Source organism: Antechinus flavipes, chromosome 5, assembly GCF_016432865.1.
Source record: "Antechinus flavipes isolate AdamAnt ecotype Samford, QLD, Australia chromosome 5, AdamAnt_v2, whole genome shotgun sequence".
In the NCBI taxonomy this organism is placed as follows: domain Eukaryota; kingdom Metazoa; phylum Chordata; class Mammalia; order Dasyuromorphia; family Dasyuridae; genus Antechinus; species Antechinus flavipes.
This window is the reverse complement of record NC_067402.1, coordinates 147192549-147209649: the sequence shown is the minus strand read 5'-3', so window position 1 is coordinate 147209649 and position 17101 is coordinate 147192549. Positions and strand designations below refer to the sequence as shown.

The following is a 17101-nucleotide window of genomic DNA, read 5'->3' as shown; positions in this document are numbered from 1 at the left end:
TTGGAACTGATTTGGTTCATCTCATTGTTAAAGAGGGCCATGTCCATCAGAATTGATCGTCATTTAGTATTGTTGTTGAAGTAGATAATGATCTCCTGGTCCTGCTCATTTCACTCAACTTCAGTTCATGTAAGTCTCTCCAGGCCTTTCTGAAATCATCTTAGGTTTTGTTTTTGTTCAGTCATTTCAATTGTGTCTTACTGTTTGGTTGGGGATTTCTTGGCAAAGATACTTAAGTGGTTTGCCATTTCCTTCTCCATTTCACTTTATAGATGAGGAAACTGAGACAAACAGAGTTAAGTGTCTGAGGTCAGATTTGAGCTCAGGAAGATGAGTCTTTGTGACTCCAGGCCTGGCACTCTCTCTATTCATTGCACCACCTAGCTGTTACTATCTTTAAATAAAAATGTTATAAATAATTTGAAACCACAGTGAGACTTTAATAACTTTTTTTTTAAAGTATTCCTTACATAGCTCTGGTAGAAGGAGTGATCAATTTCCATCCCAATTCTTTTGTCTTCCTTTGGTACTTTAAACCACTATAATTTTTGTAATTGTTTGCCTTATTTGCATTTCCAAAACATAACAATGTTTATAACATTGGAACATAGGTCTTTAAGAAATTGCTATTGATTGATCAATTAACTGACTTGTAAACTAGGATGCATTGCTTCTTCAGAATTTTGTGTGCCAGTAATATTAGTTGTAGATATTTAAATTCTCATTGACAACTATTATTAGTTGTATATAATGTTTACTTACAAATGTTTTTTTTCCATCTTTCATAAAAAACATTTTTAAACAAATAGACTAAAAATAGTTTTATAATATGTGATTAAAAATAATGCATACTTTTGGGGGGATTTGAAATGAAGTATATTTTATAATAAACCTTCATCTCCCTAGGATTAACTTTCATGGTGTATTTTCAATGATAAGGAGGTACTATCTATATCTGAACAGTTCTTTACTTCAAGCATTATTGTAGAGGATGCTATAATATGAGAAATCTTACCATTAATGACAGAGGGGACATGTGGCAGAATGATTGGGAGAGAATATGGGTTAAATTTTTTATCTTTGCCTCTTACAATCTATGTTCTTGAAGAACCTCTCTAGGTCTCTCTCTGGGTCTCATTTTTTCTTTATAAAATAAGGAAGTTAAACTAGATTATCTTTAAGGTATTTAAAGCATTTGGGTGGCTCAGTGGGTATATGCTAGAGGTCTGAATTTAAATCCAGTTTTCGATACTTACTATCTATGTGATCCTGCATAAGTCACTTAATTATTTCTGCCTCAGTTTTCTCATCTATTAAATGAAGATAATTAAAGCACCTATCTCCTGGGTTGCTGTGAGGAGCAAATTTGATAATAACTATAAAGCTCTTAGTAGAGTACCCAGAACATAGTAAGACCAAGATTGTTCTTGTTCTGTCAATTGTGTGCCTATTTGGAATTTTCTTGGCAAAGGCATTAGAGTGGTTTGCCATTTCCTTCTACAGCCCATTTTACAGATGAAGAAACAGATAACAGGGTCACACAGCTAGTAAGTATCTGAGGTTGGGTTTGAATGCAAATTCCATAAGGGCTTTGTAAATGTATGCTGTTGCTGCTACTGTTGCTGTTACTCTTCTTCCTCCTCCTCCTCCTCCTCCTTCTCCTACTACTACTCCTCCTTCAATATAAAATAATATAAACAAGATCAGAAAAGCAATTGTGAGAATCTTTATAGATAGAAAATACTTTCTCTTGATTTTATAGCTATGTTTCCTGTTTGCACAGTTCCTAAACCATTTGATGAGGAGAATGTAACTTGCTTCATTTCCTGATAATCTAAAAAAATTGTACATGGTATTATGTTAAAAACATATTGCTCCAACTTTTTTCCATATATACATATATATTTTAAGCAATCTAGGTTCTGTTGATTATTTTAATCCTGAGTTGGGAGAACATATCCTTGTTTGACCTCAGAAATAAACTATTTTCAGCTTCTTCTGGATAGAGATTAGAAAATTATATGATGTTTAGCCCGAGTTTTGCTCAAAGCAAATGGTACAGAGTCTCTCATCCATGTCAAAGAATGAAAAGCATTCCTTGCAACCTTCAACTTGTAGTGAGTTGGTGTCAATGGACATTTAACAATTTTTTTTTTTTTCTGACTATAGGAAATTCCAGGAGTAACGCTGGTGACTGAAGAGATCTTATTACCTCTAATGAAGGTAAGGCTCTGGTGGTGATCTGAAACATAAAGCGACTGACCTTGTCTCTTTTCAAGGTTAAAAATTAAAGGTTATAAGAAGCTTAACAGGTATGGTAGAGGGTAGAATGATGGAGAACTCCTTGCCCAGTTTGAATCGAGGAGTAACCTACTGTATACAGCACCATAATCTTTTTTTTTTTTTTTAGGCTATAAGTAGTAATATCTGTTCCCACAATGACAAGTAAAAACCATCTTTAACATCCATTTTTTTTAAAAGTTTTGAATTCCAAATTCTATACTTCCCTTCTTTTTCTGTCCCCTCCCTGAGACAGTAAGCAATATAGATTATATAACCATCATAACCTTTTTAAAAAGTTACTGTATTAAGGATAGTTTCCTAAAATCAGGAGAGCTCAATTTGAATCATTAATAGCTAGCATTTGTATAGCACTTATATTTATATACTACGTGCTAGGCACTGTGCTAAACACTTTCCAATTATTGTCTCATTTTATCCTTACAAAAATCCTGGGAGGTAGGTATTATCAATAGCCCCATTTTATAGATGAGGAAACTGAGTTTACACAGCTAGTATCTGAGGTCAAATTTGAACTCAGGTAATCCTGACTTCAGGCCTGATATCCATTGTACCACCTAATTACTACTCTTAATTTTGTGGACATCTAGGCTTTGCCAAAATAATAAGTATGCGAGTTTAACTTATCTTTATCAGCCTAGCTTTTATAGCCACTCGCCCTTTTTGCTACATTGGGCTATTCCATTTTCCTATTTATATCCAATCAGATAATCAGAGCCACTAAAAGAAGAGGAGTTGATACCCCTATAAATTTAAGCCTAATGTAAACTTCATGCTTGTTTCTCCTTTTTCTGCCCCACTTCCATAGCCATTTCCCAAATGCCCATCTTAGAAACAATCACAGACACTCAAGTTAGGACCTATCAGCTCCCCTCTCATCACAAGAACAGCCTGTCAGTGCATTCAGAGATTGTAAATCTTGGCTTACGATCTGGTCTAATCATCTCGCACACCCCTTCCTGCCCATGAACTGCATCTATTCATGTCTCTGGAATCCAGTGGTTTCAGAAGGATTGTCAAGCACAATAGATAGAAGGAGGGAGTACAGAAGGATATGTATGTAATTAAAAACTAGGGAGTATTTTAGCACAGTTTCCTTGAAGATCCTTTGTTGTTTTTGGCAGTGCCTCCTGTTAATTATAGGCTGGCGTGTACTGGGAAATCTCAATTTCTGGCAGTAAGCAGCGCATGTCAGCTTACTGTGCTTTCTTCCGTTATTGACTTTTGATTCTTTTGGACACACTAATATTAGACCAAGACCTAGACAGCTGGCGGGAAAGCTGGGAAGTGTTTGAGGTCACTGTGATGCAGTGGGGTGGGAAAATAGCAGCTGGGGGAAGGGTTTGGCGGTTATGATTTTTGGTTCCCAAGAGGGAGATTTAATCATAGACAGAAAAGCTATGTTACTGGCTAGAAGTGTGGGTAGTTGATGCCCTACTATGGTGTGGGCTGTAAGAGGGATGGGGGAAGAGAACAAGGGAGAAAAATTTGGCTAATAGTTTCCTACTCTTCAATGTATTCTGTAAAAAAATGACATCGGTCCTGCCTGAGGGGAAAAAGCAAATTAAAAAAAAAATTTGTCTATTATGTTCCCTTTGCCACTCCCAGCTTTTCCTTCCACCTTTTCCCACCTCTTTTAAAAATTTTTTTTCTCCCTTTCTTCGTTTTCATCTCATTCATTCTAAGAAAAATAGGCTTTTAATCATTTAGCTCTAAATATTTTTTATTATTTATTATTTTCTAACTTTTTATTCCTAAGTGAGACAAGCTACTAGTTATTCTTGTAGCTGGAGTAGATTTTAAGAGGTATGACCTCTCCTTTGCTTTCCTGTTTTAAGATGGAATCAAGAATAGGATGAAAATTGGTACAGAGACTATTCCCAGAGTCAGCACTGCTGAAGAGATTGTAACTGGATGCCTTCTCAATTAAAGTTGTCTGCCAGTCAGTTTTTGTGATTTAGACTGGTAGTATCTAGATCTGGAGGTTTTTAGTCCTGGTGTCCCTTACCTACTTCCTCTATGCTAGGTGCTGACATTACTTTTCCTTAATACATCTTTAAATGAAATGGCTATACTTGAATGAACCTAAGGCCTCTTTCAGCTTTAAATCAATAGTGTAGTTGCATCTCATTCTGAGTTACTTTTTTTTAAACTTATAATTTGAAATGAATAAACAACAAATAAAACGAGCATATTCATGTAGCATAAAAGAATAGAAAGATTGTACATTAACCTGCAGATCTCTAGTATGTATACATTGTTTTTCTTTCTTTTTCTCTGTCTCCCTCCTTTTCTTTCTCCCTCTATCCCTCTCTTCCTTCCATCCTCCCTTATTCCCTCTTTTCCTTTCTTCCATCCTCCCTTCTTCCTTTCTCTTTCTTTCTTGTTTTCTTTTCCCCTCTCTCTCCCTTCCTTCCCTCCCTCCCTCCCTACTTCCTTCCTCCCTTCCTTCCTTCCTTCCTTCCTTCCTTCCTTCCTTCCTTCCTTCCTTCCTTCCTTCCTTCTCTCCCTTCTTCCTTCCTTCCTTCTCTCCCTTCCTCCCTCCCTTCCTTCTTTCTTTCCTTCCTCCCTCCCTCCCTTCCTTCCTCCCTTCCTTCCCTCTCTTCCTCCCTTCCTTCCCTCCCTCCCTTCCTTCCTTCCTTCCCTCTCTTCCTCCCTCCCTCCCTCCCTCCCTTCCTTCTTCCTTCCCTCTCTTCCTTCCTTCCTTCCTCCCTTCCTCCCTTCCTTCCCTCCTTCCTCCTTTCCTTCTTTCCTTCCTTCCTTTCCTCTCTTCCTCCTTCCTTCCTTCCTTCCTTCCTTTCTCCCTTCCTTCCTCTCTTCCTCCCTCCCTCCCTCCCTCCCTCCCTTCCTTCCTTCCTCCCTTACTTCCTTCCCTCCCTCTCTTCCTCCCTTCCTTCCTTCCCTCTCTTCCTCCCTTCCTTCCTTCCTCCCTTCCTTCCTTCCCTCTCTTCTCCTTCCTTCCTCCCTTCCTTCCTTCCTTCCCTCTCTTCCTTCTTCCTTCCTTCCTTCCTTCCTTCCTTCCTTCCTTCCTTCCTTCCTTCCTCCCTCCCTCCCTCCCTCCCTCCCTCCCTCCCTTCCTTCCTTCCCTCCTTCCTCCTTCCTTCCTTCCTCCCTTCCTTCCTTCCCTCCCTCTCTTCCTCCCTTCCTTCTTCCTTCCTTCCTTCCCTCCCTCCCTCCCTTCCTTCCTCCTTTCTTTCTTTCCCTCCTTCCCTCCCTTCCTTCCTCCCTTCTTTCTTTCCCTCCCTTCCTTCCTTCCTTCCCTCTCTTCCTCCCTTCCTTCCTCCCTTCCTCTCTTCCTTCTTTCCTTCCTTCCCTCTCTTCCTTCTTTCCTTCCTTCCTCCCTTCCTTCCTTCCTTCCTCCCTTCCTTCCTTCCTTCCCTCTCTTCCTCCCTTCCTTCCCTCCCTCCCTTCCTTCCTTCCTTCCCCTTTCCTTCCTTCCTTCTCCTTCCTTCCTTCCTTCCTTCCTTCCTTCCTTCCTTCCTTCCTTCCTTCCTTCCTTCCTCCTTCCTTCCTTCCTTCCTTCCTTCTTTCCCTCTTCCTTCCCTCCTTCCTTCATTTCCTCTTCCTTCCCTCCTTCCTTCCTTCCTTCTTTCCTTCCTTCCCTCCCTCCCTCCCTCTTCCTTCCTTCCTTCCTCCTTCCTTCCTTCCTTCCTTTCCTCTTTCCTTCCTGACACTCTTCCCCCGTTCTCTTTCATATTCTATCTTAGCTTGATTTAAAAAATATTGTTCTATTCTAGTTCTTCTACTTGTCTTATTCTTCCTTTTCTGACTCCTTTGTAGCTTAAACATCAAATAAGATAATAGTTTTAAAACACTCAACATAGCAGCATATAGTAGGAACTTAATAAATGTTTGTTCCCTTCCCTTCATACATAGGTCACCCTCTAAGTTTTAATGTCCTACATACTCTTATCTTGAACCCAGGTTCCAACTAATCTAGATTATTGGCTATTGCTTAAACATATTCTGAGATTTTTTTGCCTCTATGCCTTGGCTCATACTCCCCCCCCCCTCCCCACCTCAAATAGAATCATAGGCCTAGATTAGATCTTAGAAACCATTGAGTTTGACTATATTGTTATATAGATGAGGAAACTGAGACCCAGAAAAGTTAAACATCTTGTCTGGAATCACACAGCTATTTATCTGAAGCAAAATTTGAATTCTGATCTTCCTGATTCTAGCCCTATTATCCAGAACTCTCTACTAATGAAACTTAGCTGATTTTTCTTTATCTAAAATTTCCTCCTACGCCACCATTTCCTTCTGAAATAAAACAAGCACATTAAACTTGAAAGGGAGTTAGTTTAGTTCATCCTCCCCATTTTATTGATGATATGATGGAGACCCAGACAGTAGATTTTGCTTAATTAAGATCATTCAGCTAGATGGTGACAAAAGAAGCCTACAATCCAGGACTTCTTTCCTTGATATCATGTCAGTTCCCTATATACATATAAATGGTTCCCAGACCAGGATGGTTTTCTTCCCTTTTACAGACTAACAACCAAGATTTAGGATGTGGGATATTTCAGATATCACTGTGTGTCCTTCATCACAAGTGATTTTGATGATGAAGCAGTATGGTACAGAGAGAAGTGTTATTTGCTGGCTTTGGAGATAGAAGGTGTGTATATTCAAATCCTATCTCTGTCATTTACTGTTTATAAGTTCCTTAAAGGCAGGGATTGTTTTTTGCCTCTTTTGTTTGGCACATTTTGTTGTTGTTCAGTTGTTTGTGACCCCATTTGGGGTTTTCTTGGCAAAGATGCTGGAGTGGTTTGCCATGTCTTTCTCCAGCTCATTTTATAGATGAGGAAACTGAGGCAAACTGAGTAAAGTGATTAGGATCATATAGCTAGGGAGTGTCTGAGGCCATGTTTGAACTCAGAAGCTGAGTCTTCCTGACTCCAGATCTGGCACTCTTTCTACTGTACTGCCTGCCTGGCACACAGTAAGTGTTTAATAAATATCTATTAAGTTAAATAAATGTCTATTAAAATTTTTAAAAAAATGTTTACTTTGGCAAGTGACTTTACTTCTTTGATATTCAGTGTCCTAATGTATAAAATAAAAGTTTTGGATCAAATAACCTATCAGGTATTTTCCAATACATCTCTGTAGTTTATTGGTCCATTAGTTCCACAACACTGGGTGTGGACAAATCTCTTCTTGAAGGAGTTTAACAAAGCAATGAAGGGAAAAATAAAACAAATGAGCAAACGAAAAAGATGAAGTGAAGAACTGATGAGTTTATAGAGCACGTATCTTATTCTGTGTTGACATTATTCCAGCCATAGATAGGCTGGCATGGCTTTAAAAAGCAGCCTTTTTTTTTTTTTTTTCCCCCTTTCTGTTCTTTGCTTCATGTCTTAGGAACCCTGGTAGAAAAGGACCGCTCCTTTCTTAAGGAAATATTCTAATGATTCGTGGCCAGATGGATTTTTCTCTCCTGATTTTGCAGAGACCTCTACTGGCCTTTTCCTGACATCTCTATGGCTTCTTTCCTGGAAGTTCTTTAATCTATTTCTACAATGAGGTTATTGGCCTCCGGCATAGTTAATTTACTAGCCCTTTTGTTAAGTTAGTAAAATTTATGACCCTATGGCCTTGTATTGAATTTCTAACTTTCTCTTTTTCTAAACACCTTCATTCTCTTGAAGCTTAGGTCTAATAAATAACCATACCTAAGGCCAATTTCCTAGATCTGATGAATTATTTCTCAGGTTTTTTTTTTTCTCCCCCCCTTTGGAGCAACTTTCCCATAATCTCACTTTCTATTTTAGGTGGTCACTATTTATGTGACTTCATAACAATGATCTAGCGCCTAGCACGAGTTTGGCATTTTTTGTTGCTGTTCAACATTGTACATGACAGCACATCTCATGCAAATCTTGTGCATGCTTCCCCATAAATCCTCCATTGTAGTAAAAACAGAGGCACAAAGAGACTGATACTTGAAAAGGCTGAGGCTTAAGGCCAAAAGAGAAGAAAAATCCCAGTTTTTATTTTTTTAAATTATTATTTCTTAAGATCTTGCAGCCTCCATTAAGTCTTGGCTGAAGGCATAATCTGTGCATTTAGTACTTAAAACTGAGAGATGTAAATAGTATCATATCTCTAAAAGTACCAGGTAATAGCTACACTTATATAGTTCTTTAATTTTTGCAGCATGCTTTCCATGTGATCTCATTTGATCCTCACAACAACTCAGTGAAGTAGGTACCATTATTATCCTTATTTAAAGATGAGGAGGTTGAGATTGGGAGAGATTAAGTGATTTGTTCAGGAGTGCACACACACACACATCTAAAGTCCAACATTTTATTTAATGGGCTGCCTAGCTGCTCTAAATCTACAATAATCAGCTGCAAAATAGAATTTTTAAAGAATAGGGAATAGTGGAGCATACCTGTAATCCTTGCTACTTTGGAAGGCTGAGGCTAATGGATCACTTGAGCTTGAGAGTTTTGAGCTGCAGTAGGCTCAAAGCCAATTGTGTGTCTACATTAAGTCTGGTTGTGAACTCAAATCAAGTGACTTATTGGGCCACTTAAGGAGAAGTGAACAGGTCCAGATCTGAAAAAAAGAAGCAGGTCAAAATTTTTCCGATCAATAGTTGGATTAGGCCTGTGAATGACCATCCTGAGTAAGCTAGGGAGATCCACCTTAAAAGAAATCATAGTGCTGGAGTTTAAAGCTATATAAAATTAGCTTTTTATCATTCTGAAGCTTTATAGTTAAGCAGGTATGCCTTTATCATGACTTTTCTGGAACACTGTGAAGGTGCTATTTATATATGACCATAAACTGTCACCCTTATTCTAACCACTGCAAACAATACTGGCATAAAGTGGCATAAAGAGCATCAAGACCCTACAGAAGACCAATTTGTTTCTTTGTAGAGGATGGATGTCCCTGTGCAGAGGAGCTCAGATTAATATAGTGTACTTCTTTTACACGAGACATACTTTTTAATGTTTTTTTCCCCCTATTTTAGTCTGTATTGGGAGATAAGAAAGTCAGCCTGTTTATAAATGTCACAAGTAATAGCTACTTCTGAGATAAATCAGTGATTTTAAAGTCCACTGACTAGCAAGATTGGATCAGTGTTTCAACTTTGCCAACTCTCTCTTTGGGCACAGAATCAAACCGTTCTTTCTAGGCAGGCTCCCTTCTCTACAGGAGGTTCTCAGTTAATCAGAAGATATTTTTGCTGCCAACATGCTTCTTAGAGATGAAAGGTAGATGTTTTCTCCTGGCACTAATTAGAAATGAGCACTATATAAAAATTGTGAAGAGGATTTGGCAATCCAATTCCTCCAAAAGAATCAAGATTTTAATTTAACTCTTTGATTGAATGAATATCTGAGAATGCATTAGGTATTGATTAGGAATAGAATAGTTAGGTCACACAGTGGATAGAACGCTGGACTTGGAGTCAGGAAAATCTGAGTTCAAATCTGGTCTTGGACTCTAGTTGTGTGACCTTGGGCAAGTTACTTAATCATGTTTGCCTTGGTTTCATCATCTGTAAAATAAGCTAGAAAAAAAAAGGCAAACCACTCCAGTATTTTTGTCAAGAAAACCCTAAATTGGGTCAAAAGACACAATTGAAAAACAATAAATAGGTATTGATATGTTACCCATATAATTTTTTTTGTAGGAGTAGAAGGGGCTTAATCTTAATTTCCTGGGGTGCTGAGAATTGGTGTCTTGCCAGGATATGAAAAAGGAATTGCATTCCAGTTCTGAGGCCACCCCTCTATCCATTATACCATATAATTTATCTATCTAATCTTATGAGAAAATTGAGATGTTTTTAAACTAAGCAGAAAGACTTTGAATCCCTACTCTTCTTTCCTTCATATTTGTTTCAAAATTTCCTGGCTCTAGTAAGCTTTTCCTAATTATCTCCACCCTGCACTGATTACTTCTGGATTTCACTTTTTTTTCTCAGAATTGAGGCATTTAATTGGCATTATCTTTGTGAGTCTATTCCCTTCTAATACATTTTATATATATATATATATATATATATATATAATTTTTTTCATAAAGGTTGTAAGTTTGTATATTCAATTAGAAACTAAGTTTCTTTTGACCACGGAACATAGGTTCTCTTTCTTTTGTGTCCCTGATTTAGAGCATACTAAAGATAATTTTAAAAGTTGGTTACATTTTGAGTTTTATGTGAATCTAGGATTTACCTTAACCTAGGTAGGATATGGTGATTACTACTACTGGATGGCATATGAGGAATTTCTCTTTGCTCCCAAATCTTAAGTATTCAAGATCATCCTTTCATTATCCTACTCAAACCAGTTTTCAAGGTTATCTCTCATTGCTTCAAATTTGTAACCCCTTTCTCCAGTTTAGCTGGTCTTTTCAGTTCTCTGTCTTATTTCTGAACCTTTCTTCATAATGGGTTTTCCCTTCCTTGGCACAACCTAAGATGCCCTCTTCTCTCTTTTTATCTTTTCTAAATCCTACTAATTCTTCAAAAGCCAGAACAAGTATCATATCTCACATGAAGTCTTCTGATCTTCTCTCTCTCTCTCTCTCTCTCTCTCTCTCTCTGTGTTACTGTCTTCCTCTCTGTTTCTGTCTCTGTATGCTTGTCTCTGTCTCTCTTTTCCTCTCTTTCTTTCCCTCTCCACCCTTCTATCTTTGTCTCCCTCTCTTGTCCTCTCTTTATCTCTGTCTTGGTCTCTCCTCCCTTCTCTTCATCTTTCTTTCTCTTTCTCTCTCTATCTCTATTTCTCTCTGTGTCTCTCTCTCCCTGTCTTTATCTTTCTCTCTCTCCCTCTCTGTTTCTATTTTTGTCTCTGTCTTTCTCTCCTCTTTCTCCTCTCTTTATCTCTGTCTTGGTCTCTCCTTCCCTCTCTTCATCTTTCTTTCTCTTTCTCTCTCTATCTCTATTTCTCTCTGTGTGTCTCTCTCCCTCTCTGTCTCTATTTTTGTCTCTGTTTCTCTCTCCTCTTTCTTCTCTCTTTAGCTATGTCTCTCTCCCCCTTTCTTCACCTCTCTCTTTCTCTTTCTCTCTTTATCTCTTTCTTTTCCCCTTTCCTTCCTTTCTCTCTTCCTCTCTCTCCTTCCATGCATCTTTTCTCCCCTCCCTATATACTTTCCCATTCATATAACAGTTATTAACAACAACACTCAATTGGCAATTGGTATTTTAACACCTTCTAGTATCTACTATTCACACCTCTGTATCATTTATTTCATTCCAATAATTTACCCTCTACCTTTTTTTCCCTGTTACTTAGTGGAGAACAACACCCTAAGAAAATGGGAGTTTTGGATAGGAACTAGAGAAGATGATTTTGGAACATGAAGTACTTCTTTGGTATGCACCATTTGTTCTTTGTGTAGTTAGAAGCACTAGACCTAGTAGGTAAAAGCCATGTGACAGAATCCCAAAAATGAAGATATAAAATACTGAATATGATAGGAGAAAGAGCACTACATTTGAAGACATCAATCCTGGACTCTAATCCTGCCTCCCATTTACTATCTATATAATTTTAGGTAAGCACTTTACCTCTGTAGACTTTACTTCCTTCATCAATAAAATGGGATAGATAAATTATATGATGCATAAGATCTCTTTCTGCTCCAAATATGGTCAGTACTTTTTACCTTTAATAGGTCATATGTAATAATTTACCCTATGAATTTTCAGAAGAGTTACCCTAATTGACCACTAGATGTCAGGTCATTACCATTTAATTATTTTATATTCCAGTTTTATGAATTCCATCTTACCCACCCACTCCTGAAGTGACATCTTTCCCCAGCAAAGGAAGTGCCACAGTAATAGATTACCATTGATGATTTAAGTTTTTCCCCCATTAGTACAATTTCCCCCCATTCAACAAACATTTATTCAACTTTCAATTGTGTGGGATACATTGTTTTAATTATACCTTGGAAAGAAACAGGGAAATGAGAAAGAAATGTAGAATGAATCATAATAGATTTGTTTAGAATTCACGGGCAGGGAAAAATGAAGGAAAGGTAATCCGCAGAATCATGGTTAAAATCAGATGTTCCAAATTACCATGCTAGATTGTGTCTTGTTCTCTTTGCTAAATCTTTGTTAGTGGAGTGCAGGTCGGAGTTCTGAAACTATAGGCTGCAATAGTATGATTTTAGAGTGTTCTATGGAGGCTCCATTGTGATTCGAAGAACTCTCGGACTATGGGTTGAAACCAGGTTTAGATCCTAGCTCTAGCTCTTGTTAGCTATGTCACCTGGCCTTTCAGAGCCTCCGTTTTCTCATCTGTAAAGTGAGAGTAATAATATTGAACTATGTACTTCACAGAGTTTTGAGAAAAGTGTTTTGCAAACTCTAAAACACTTTACAATATGAATTATGATGATAGCTAATGGTGTTTCTCTACTAACAGGGTATAGACTATTCTTTCTCAGGGAATTCTTGGATTCTTTCAAGGCTCAGTTCAAGTGCCATCTCTTCTTGATACCTCTCCTCCTGCTTCCCTCTACATTTCCTCTCCCACAAAGACACTTTTTTTTTTTTTTTTTGCATTCACTGTGATACATTTTGTATCTGTGGTTTCCCATCAAGAAAATGTAAATTTCTTGAGGACAGGAACAGTTCTGCTTTTGAATTTGAAATCCCAGCACAGGACCTGGCACATGATAGCTACTCAACAAATTATATTTTATCCTACAATTTTAAGAGACTATATTATAAAATATCCAGTAAAAGAGATTTTTGCCTTGTGCTATTTTTGTTTACATTATTCATGTGCTCCATTCTGTCTCAAAATGAAGCCATGAGTATGAGTTCAATCCCCACAAGGAGCAATTATCTTCAGTCAGTTCCATGGTCACAGATTGTATGAACTGTAAACACTAGCCAGAAAGTTCATAAATGCAAGCTATCAGTCACGAGGGTATCTGGACAAGGAAGTGTGAATAGAATGCAAATCTTTCACTATGAATAGAAAAAAAAAACACTCTGTTGTCATTGTGTTAGGAAAGGAAGATAGCATGTATTTTCATGATTGTCATAGTCCTCAAATTATCAAATGAATTTTTTCTTGCTCTAATATTTTCTCTTAAAATATCCAAAATTTAAGTACCAGAATAGTAGATGCTTAAATGTTAATAGGATTTAAAGTATAAAAAGGATTCTAAAGATCATTTAGTAAAATGTACTTTAAAGATTTAAATTGAATGATATTAAAGTCCATTTTAAAGATGGAAAAAGTGGAGCCCCTCTCAAAGTTAAGTGACTTGATCAATTAAAAGCTGGAATTCCAACCTGAATCTAATAATTTCAAATATAATGTTCTTCCCCCTGAACTACATTGTCCCAAAAATGCATTTGTAATTTTGTTTTTCCATTCTGCTTTGATGTGTTGCTTGGTGACTACAAAACTATTTTAATTTACTTTTTCTGTTTAAATCCTAGCTCTAACTCTTGTTAGTTATGTCATCTGGCTTTTGAAGAAAAAAAAAGCTAAATGGATAAAATAAATCCTTCTAAAAAGTCACAACTTTGGATAACATTCTTTTGTGACTCTAAAAGTTGTGGATTGGGGTATATCATGAGACAGAGAAATCCACAGTGAAGAATTGTGATGATGTAGAAAGTAAAAGAACTTAGAAACATAAGATCAAGTCTTAGATCTGGTATAAGCCTTAGGCAAATTACTGAACCTTACAGTGCCTCAATTTCCTCAGCTTTAAAATGGAAATAATAATACTTAATACTACCAACCCCACAGGGGAATGGTGTTTTGTAAACTAAATATTGCTATTTATGAATAACTACTATTATCACCCCTGCCATGGAAATGACATAGTAGAGCCTTAATTTAAGCTTCCTCTCTTTAGTTATAAATTATTAGGCTATGAGTATAAAAGTCTCAGGTTATTCACTATATATAAAAATGAGAGTACTGGATTATGAGATAAAAAGAAAATAAAGGAGGTTATTTTCTTTTAAGTTTTAGAGTCATTGTGAAGGTTTGAGAGTTACTCTGTTAGTTCAGACATTAAAAGAACCAACAATATTGTGTGCTTTTTGATTCCCTTAGCTTTGAAGAGGTTGGGTTAGATCAGGGGTTCTTAATCTATTTTTATATCATAGTTCCTTTTGTTAGTCTGATTAAGTTGATGAATAATGTTTTTAAATGTACAAAATAAACTATATCAGATTACAAAGGAAACCCACTCTGTTGAATATAATTATCACAATAAAAAAATTCATGGACCCTATGTTAAGCATTTTACTAACCCCAAATTCTAGGATTGTATATTTTTACAAGGCTTCATAACATTAAGTGGGCATGATATGAAGAATTTTGAAAAACGTATGGACAAGAATAGCACAAGGATTGAATTGGTGAAAGTAGTACCCTCATTAATGAAATCAAAGTGCCAGCAGAAGGACAGAGTAGCAAAACATTCTAACCAAGAGTACCCTCAGGTGTTAGGTAAAGAATAAATTCATTATTGCTTCTGTATGTATGTTGACTGTATATCACAGGCACTTGATAAATACTTGTTAAATGACCAATTGATACTTCTGTGTTTTAGTTTTTATCTCTCTTCTCTTCTTATGAAGGAGCAGTCTTAATTGCTTATCTTTATTTTTTATTAATAAGAATTAGGAAAACACCTGGACCTAATTTTGAGCTATGTTCACGGTATGTCTTTATATTTTACAGGTACAAAGCTTTAAGGGCTACTGGGAAAAACTGAACTCCAATTTGGAATATGTCAAACATGCTAAACCACATTTACAGTATAGCAACAATGTGGTTAGAAGAGAGTGGAGAAACTTAATTTCAGAGGAGGTATGTAAGGTCAATGAAATCTTTGAGTAGCAATCCTATATTAACACAAAACAGAAGATGAAAATATATCTTTAGAGTTAGAAGAGCTTTAAAAACATTTTCCCTTGCTCATTCAATTTGCTAATGAGGAAGCTGTAGCCCAGTTTGGGATTACATTACCCAAGATTGCAATGTCAATGGCAGAGCTGGGATTAGGACCCATCTTTCCACTATCCATGCTGCTCCTGGAGGCTAAGGGATATGGGACTCTGGGGTGCTGTGCATATTCTTAGATGAGATTTCTAAAATTAAAATTCTCATAATGGTGGGAGGTAATAGTCAGTTATGTGAAACAATGAATAGAGCATTGAAGTCAGGAAGACTTGAGTTTAAATGTAGCCTCTGATACTTAGTAGTTATGAGATCCTGGGAAAATCACTTAACTTTTAAAGTCCATTTGCTTGCCTCAGTTTCCTCAACTGTAAAATGAGAATAATAATAGCACCTACTTTCCAGGAGTGTTGTGTATCTCAACCGAGACAGCTTTTGTAAAGCATTTAGCATGATGCTTGGCACATACTCATTGTTCCAGCTTTGGGAGACTAAACATATATACATTTCCCCCTCATTTTGGGGACATCTTATTATAACTATGAAAGGTGTCCACTATCCATATGACTTTTACCTTTTATTTCTTTAACATAACTCATTCCAGAAAAGGGGAAAAAGAAGATCTACTGTATATTTCAGGAACATTCTTGAGAATGCTGTAAAGTAAGTTAACCCTAAGTATTATCATCTGTATTTAATAAACCAGATGTCATTCTTTGAAATAGCTTAACTGAATCAGGCTAATGATAGATGATTGAGATAGCTCTTTCTTCGATTGTATATACTCAGCACCATAGTCCATTTATTGCATTTATGTATCTGGATCCAATTATAAAAGCAGGTAATTTTGGGTGGGAAGAAGGTAGCTATAATAAGGAGAATGCTAAAAAAGTATTTATATGTTGAGCCTTGTTAGCCTTGTCCCCTACCAGTTATTGGTAGGCTGGTTAAAAAGTTTGAGACTGCCAGCAAGCTTGACCTTACTTTAAAGGTTTAATTAGTATAATTTCTACAAACTGAGTCATCTCATAGGGATAGAAGTGTAAGCCAAATTCTGGCCTCTCTTCTATCTTTTGTTTCTATTCTCTCCAGTAACTGAGATGTATAATTGTTATAAATTGCTACGGAGGTTTAAAATGAAAAAATGTTAGGTGATTTTATAATTGTTTAATGTCACTTTTTTGGCCAAGTTAAGCTCTTGGCAGATAAGAGAACAATTTCTACTATACTCTTTAGAATTTGAGATATTTAAGTAGTAATTGTTTTGTGTAATATTGGAGCCTTCCTTTTTTCTCTCTTAATGCTCATATTTGTGAATAACATGAGTCAATTTTTCTCCATTTCCAACCTAGGGTAGTTTCCAACCTAGAAGCATGGACAGTAGGTAAGAAAAGACCTGAACTAATCCTACACTTTTAGCTAGTAAGAAAGGTTCTCCTGAGATTTCATTTTTTCTCTCTTCAACAGTGGAGAGAAGAAGGAAATCTATGTAGAGTTCATTCTGGACTTTCCTATTTATATTCCTTTGTGGAACCTCAGTGAATCTAAGAGATGACCATTTGGCCCTTTATCTAAATAGTAAAATCAGTACTAATTTTGTGAATTATTTATATAGGACACAATGTTAGAATAAATGACTTTACAATGAGCAATTAATTCCTTTTTTAAAATAATTTTTTTTCCACAATCAATTCCACAGGAACTTATACTTAGTTAGATTTGTGATCTGTCCTGGGAGAATAAATGTTTATGATGAGAGATCATTCTCTTCACATCTTTTCATCTTATGCAATTCTGAGCTAAATAAAGATTAAGTGCTTACTGCATATCAGGCACTGTGCTAAGTGCTGGGAATATAAAAATAAGTTGGTTCC

At 36.6% G+C, this 17101-nt stretch overlaps 1 protein-coding gene across 1 annotated transcript in view; it reads left to right on the top strand.

The window, feature by feature from the left end:
- The window catches only part of GSAP (gamma-secretase activating protein), a 102331-nt gene that overhangs the window by 57484 nt on the left and 27746 nt on the right, over positions 1–17101 (top strand). Inside the window, exons 19-22 of the mRNA XM_051962019.1 lie at positions 2170–2223; positions 15009–15137; positions 15832–15890; positions 16580–16611. Coding sequence (XP_051817979.1) covers positions 2170–2223; positions 15009–15137; positions 15832–15890; positions 16580–16611 — 274 coding nt within the window. The remainder of the gene's footprint in view (positions 1–2169; positions 2224–15008; positions 15138–15831; positions 15891–16579; positions 16612–17101) is intronic.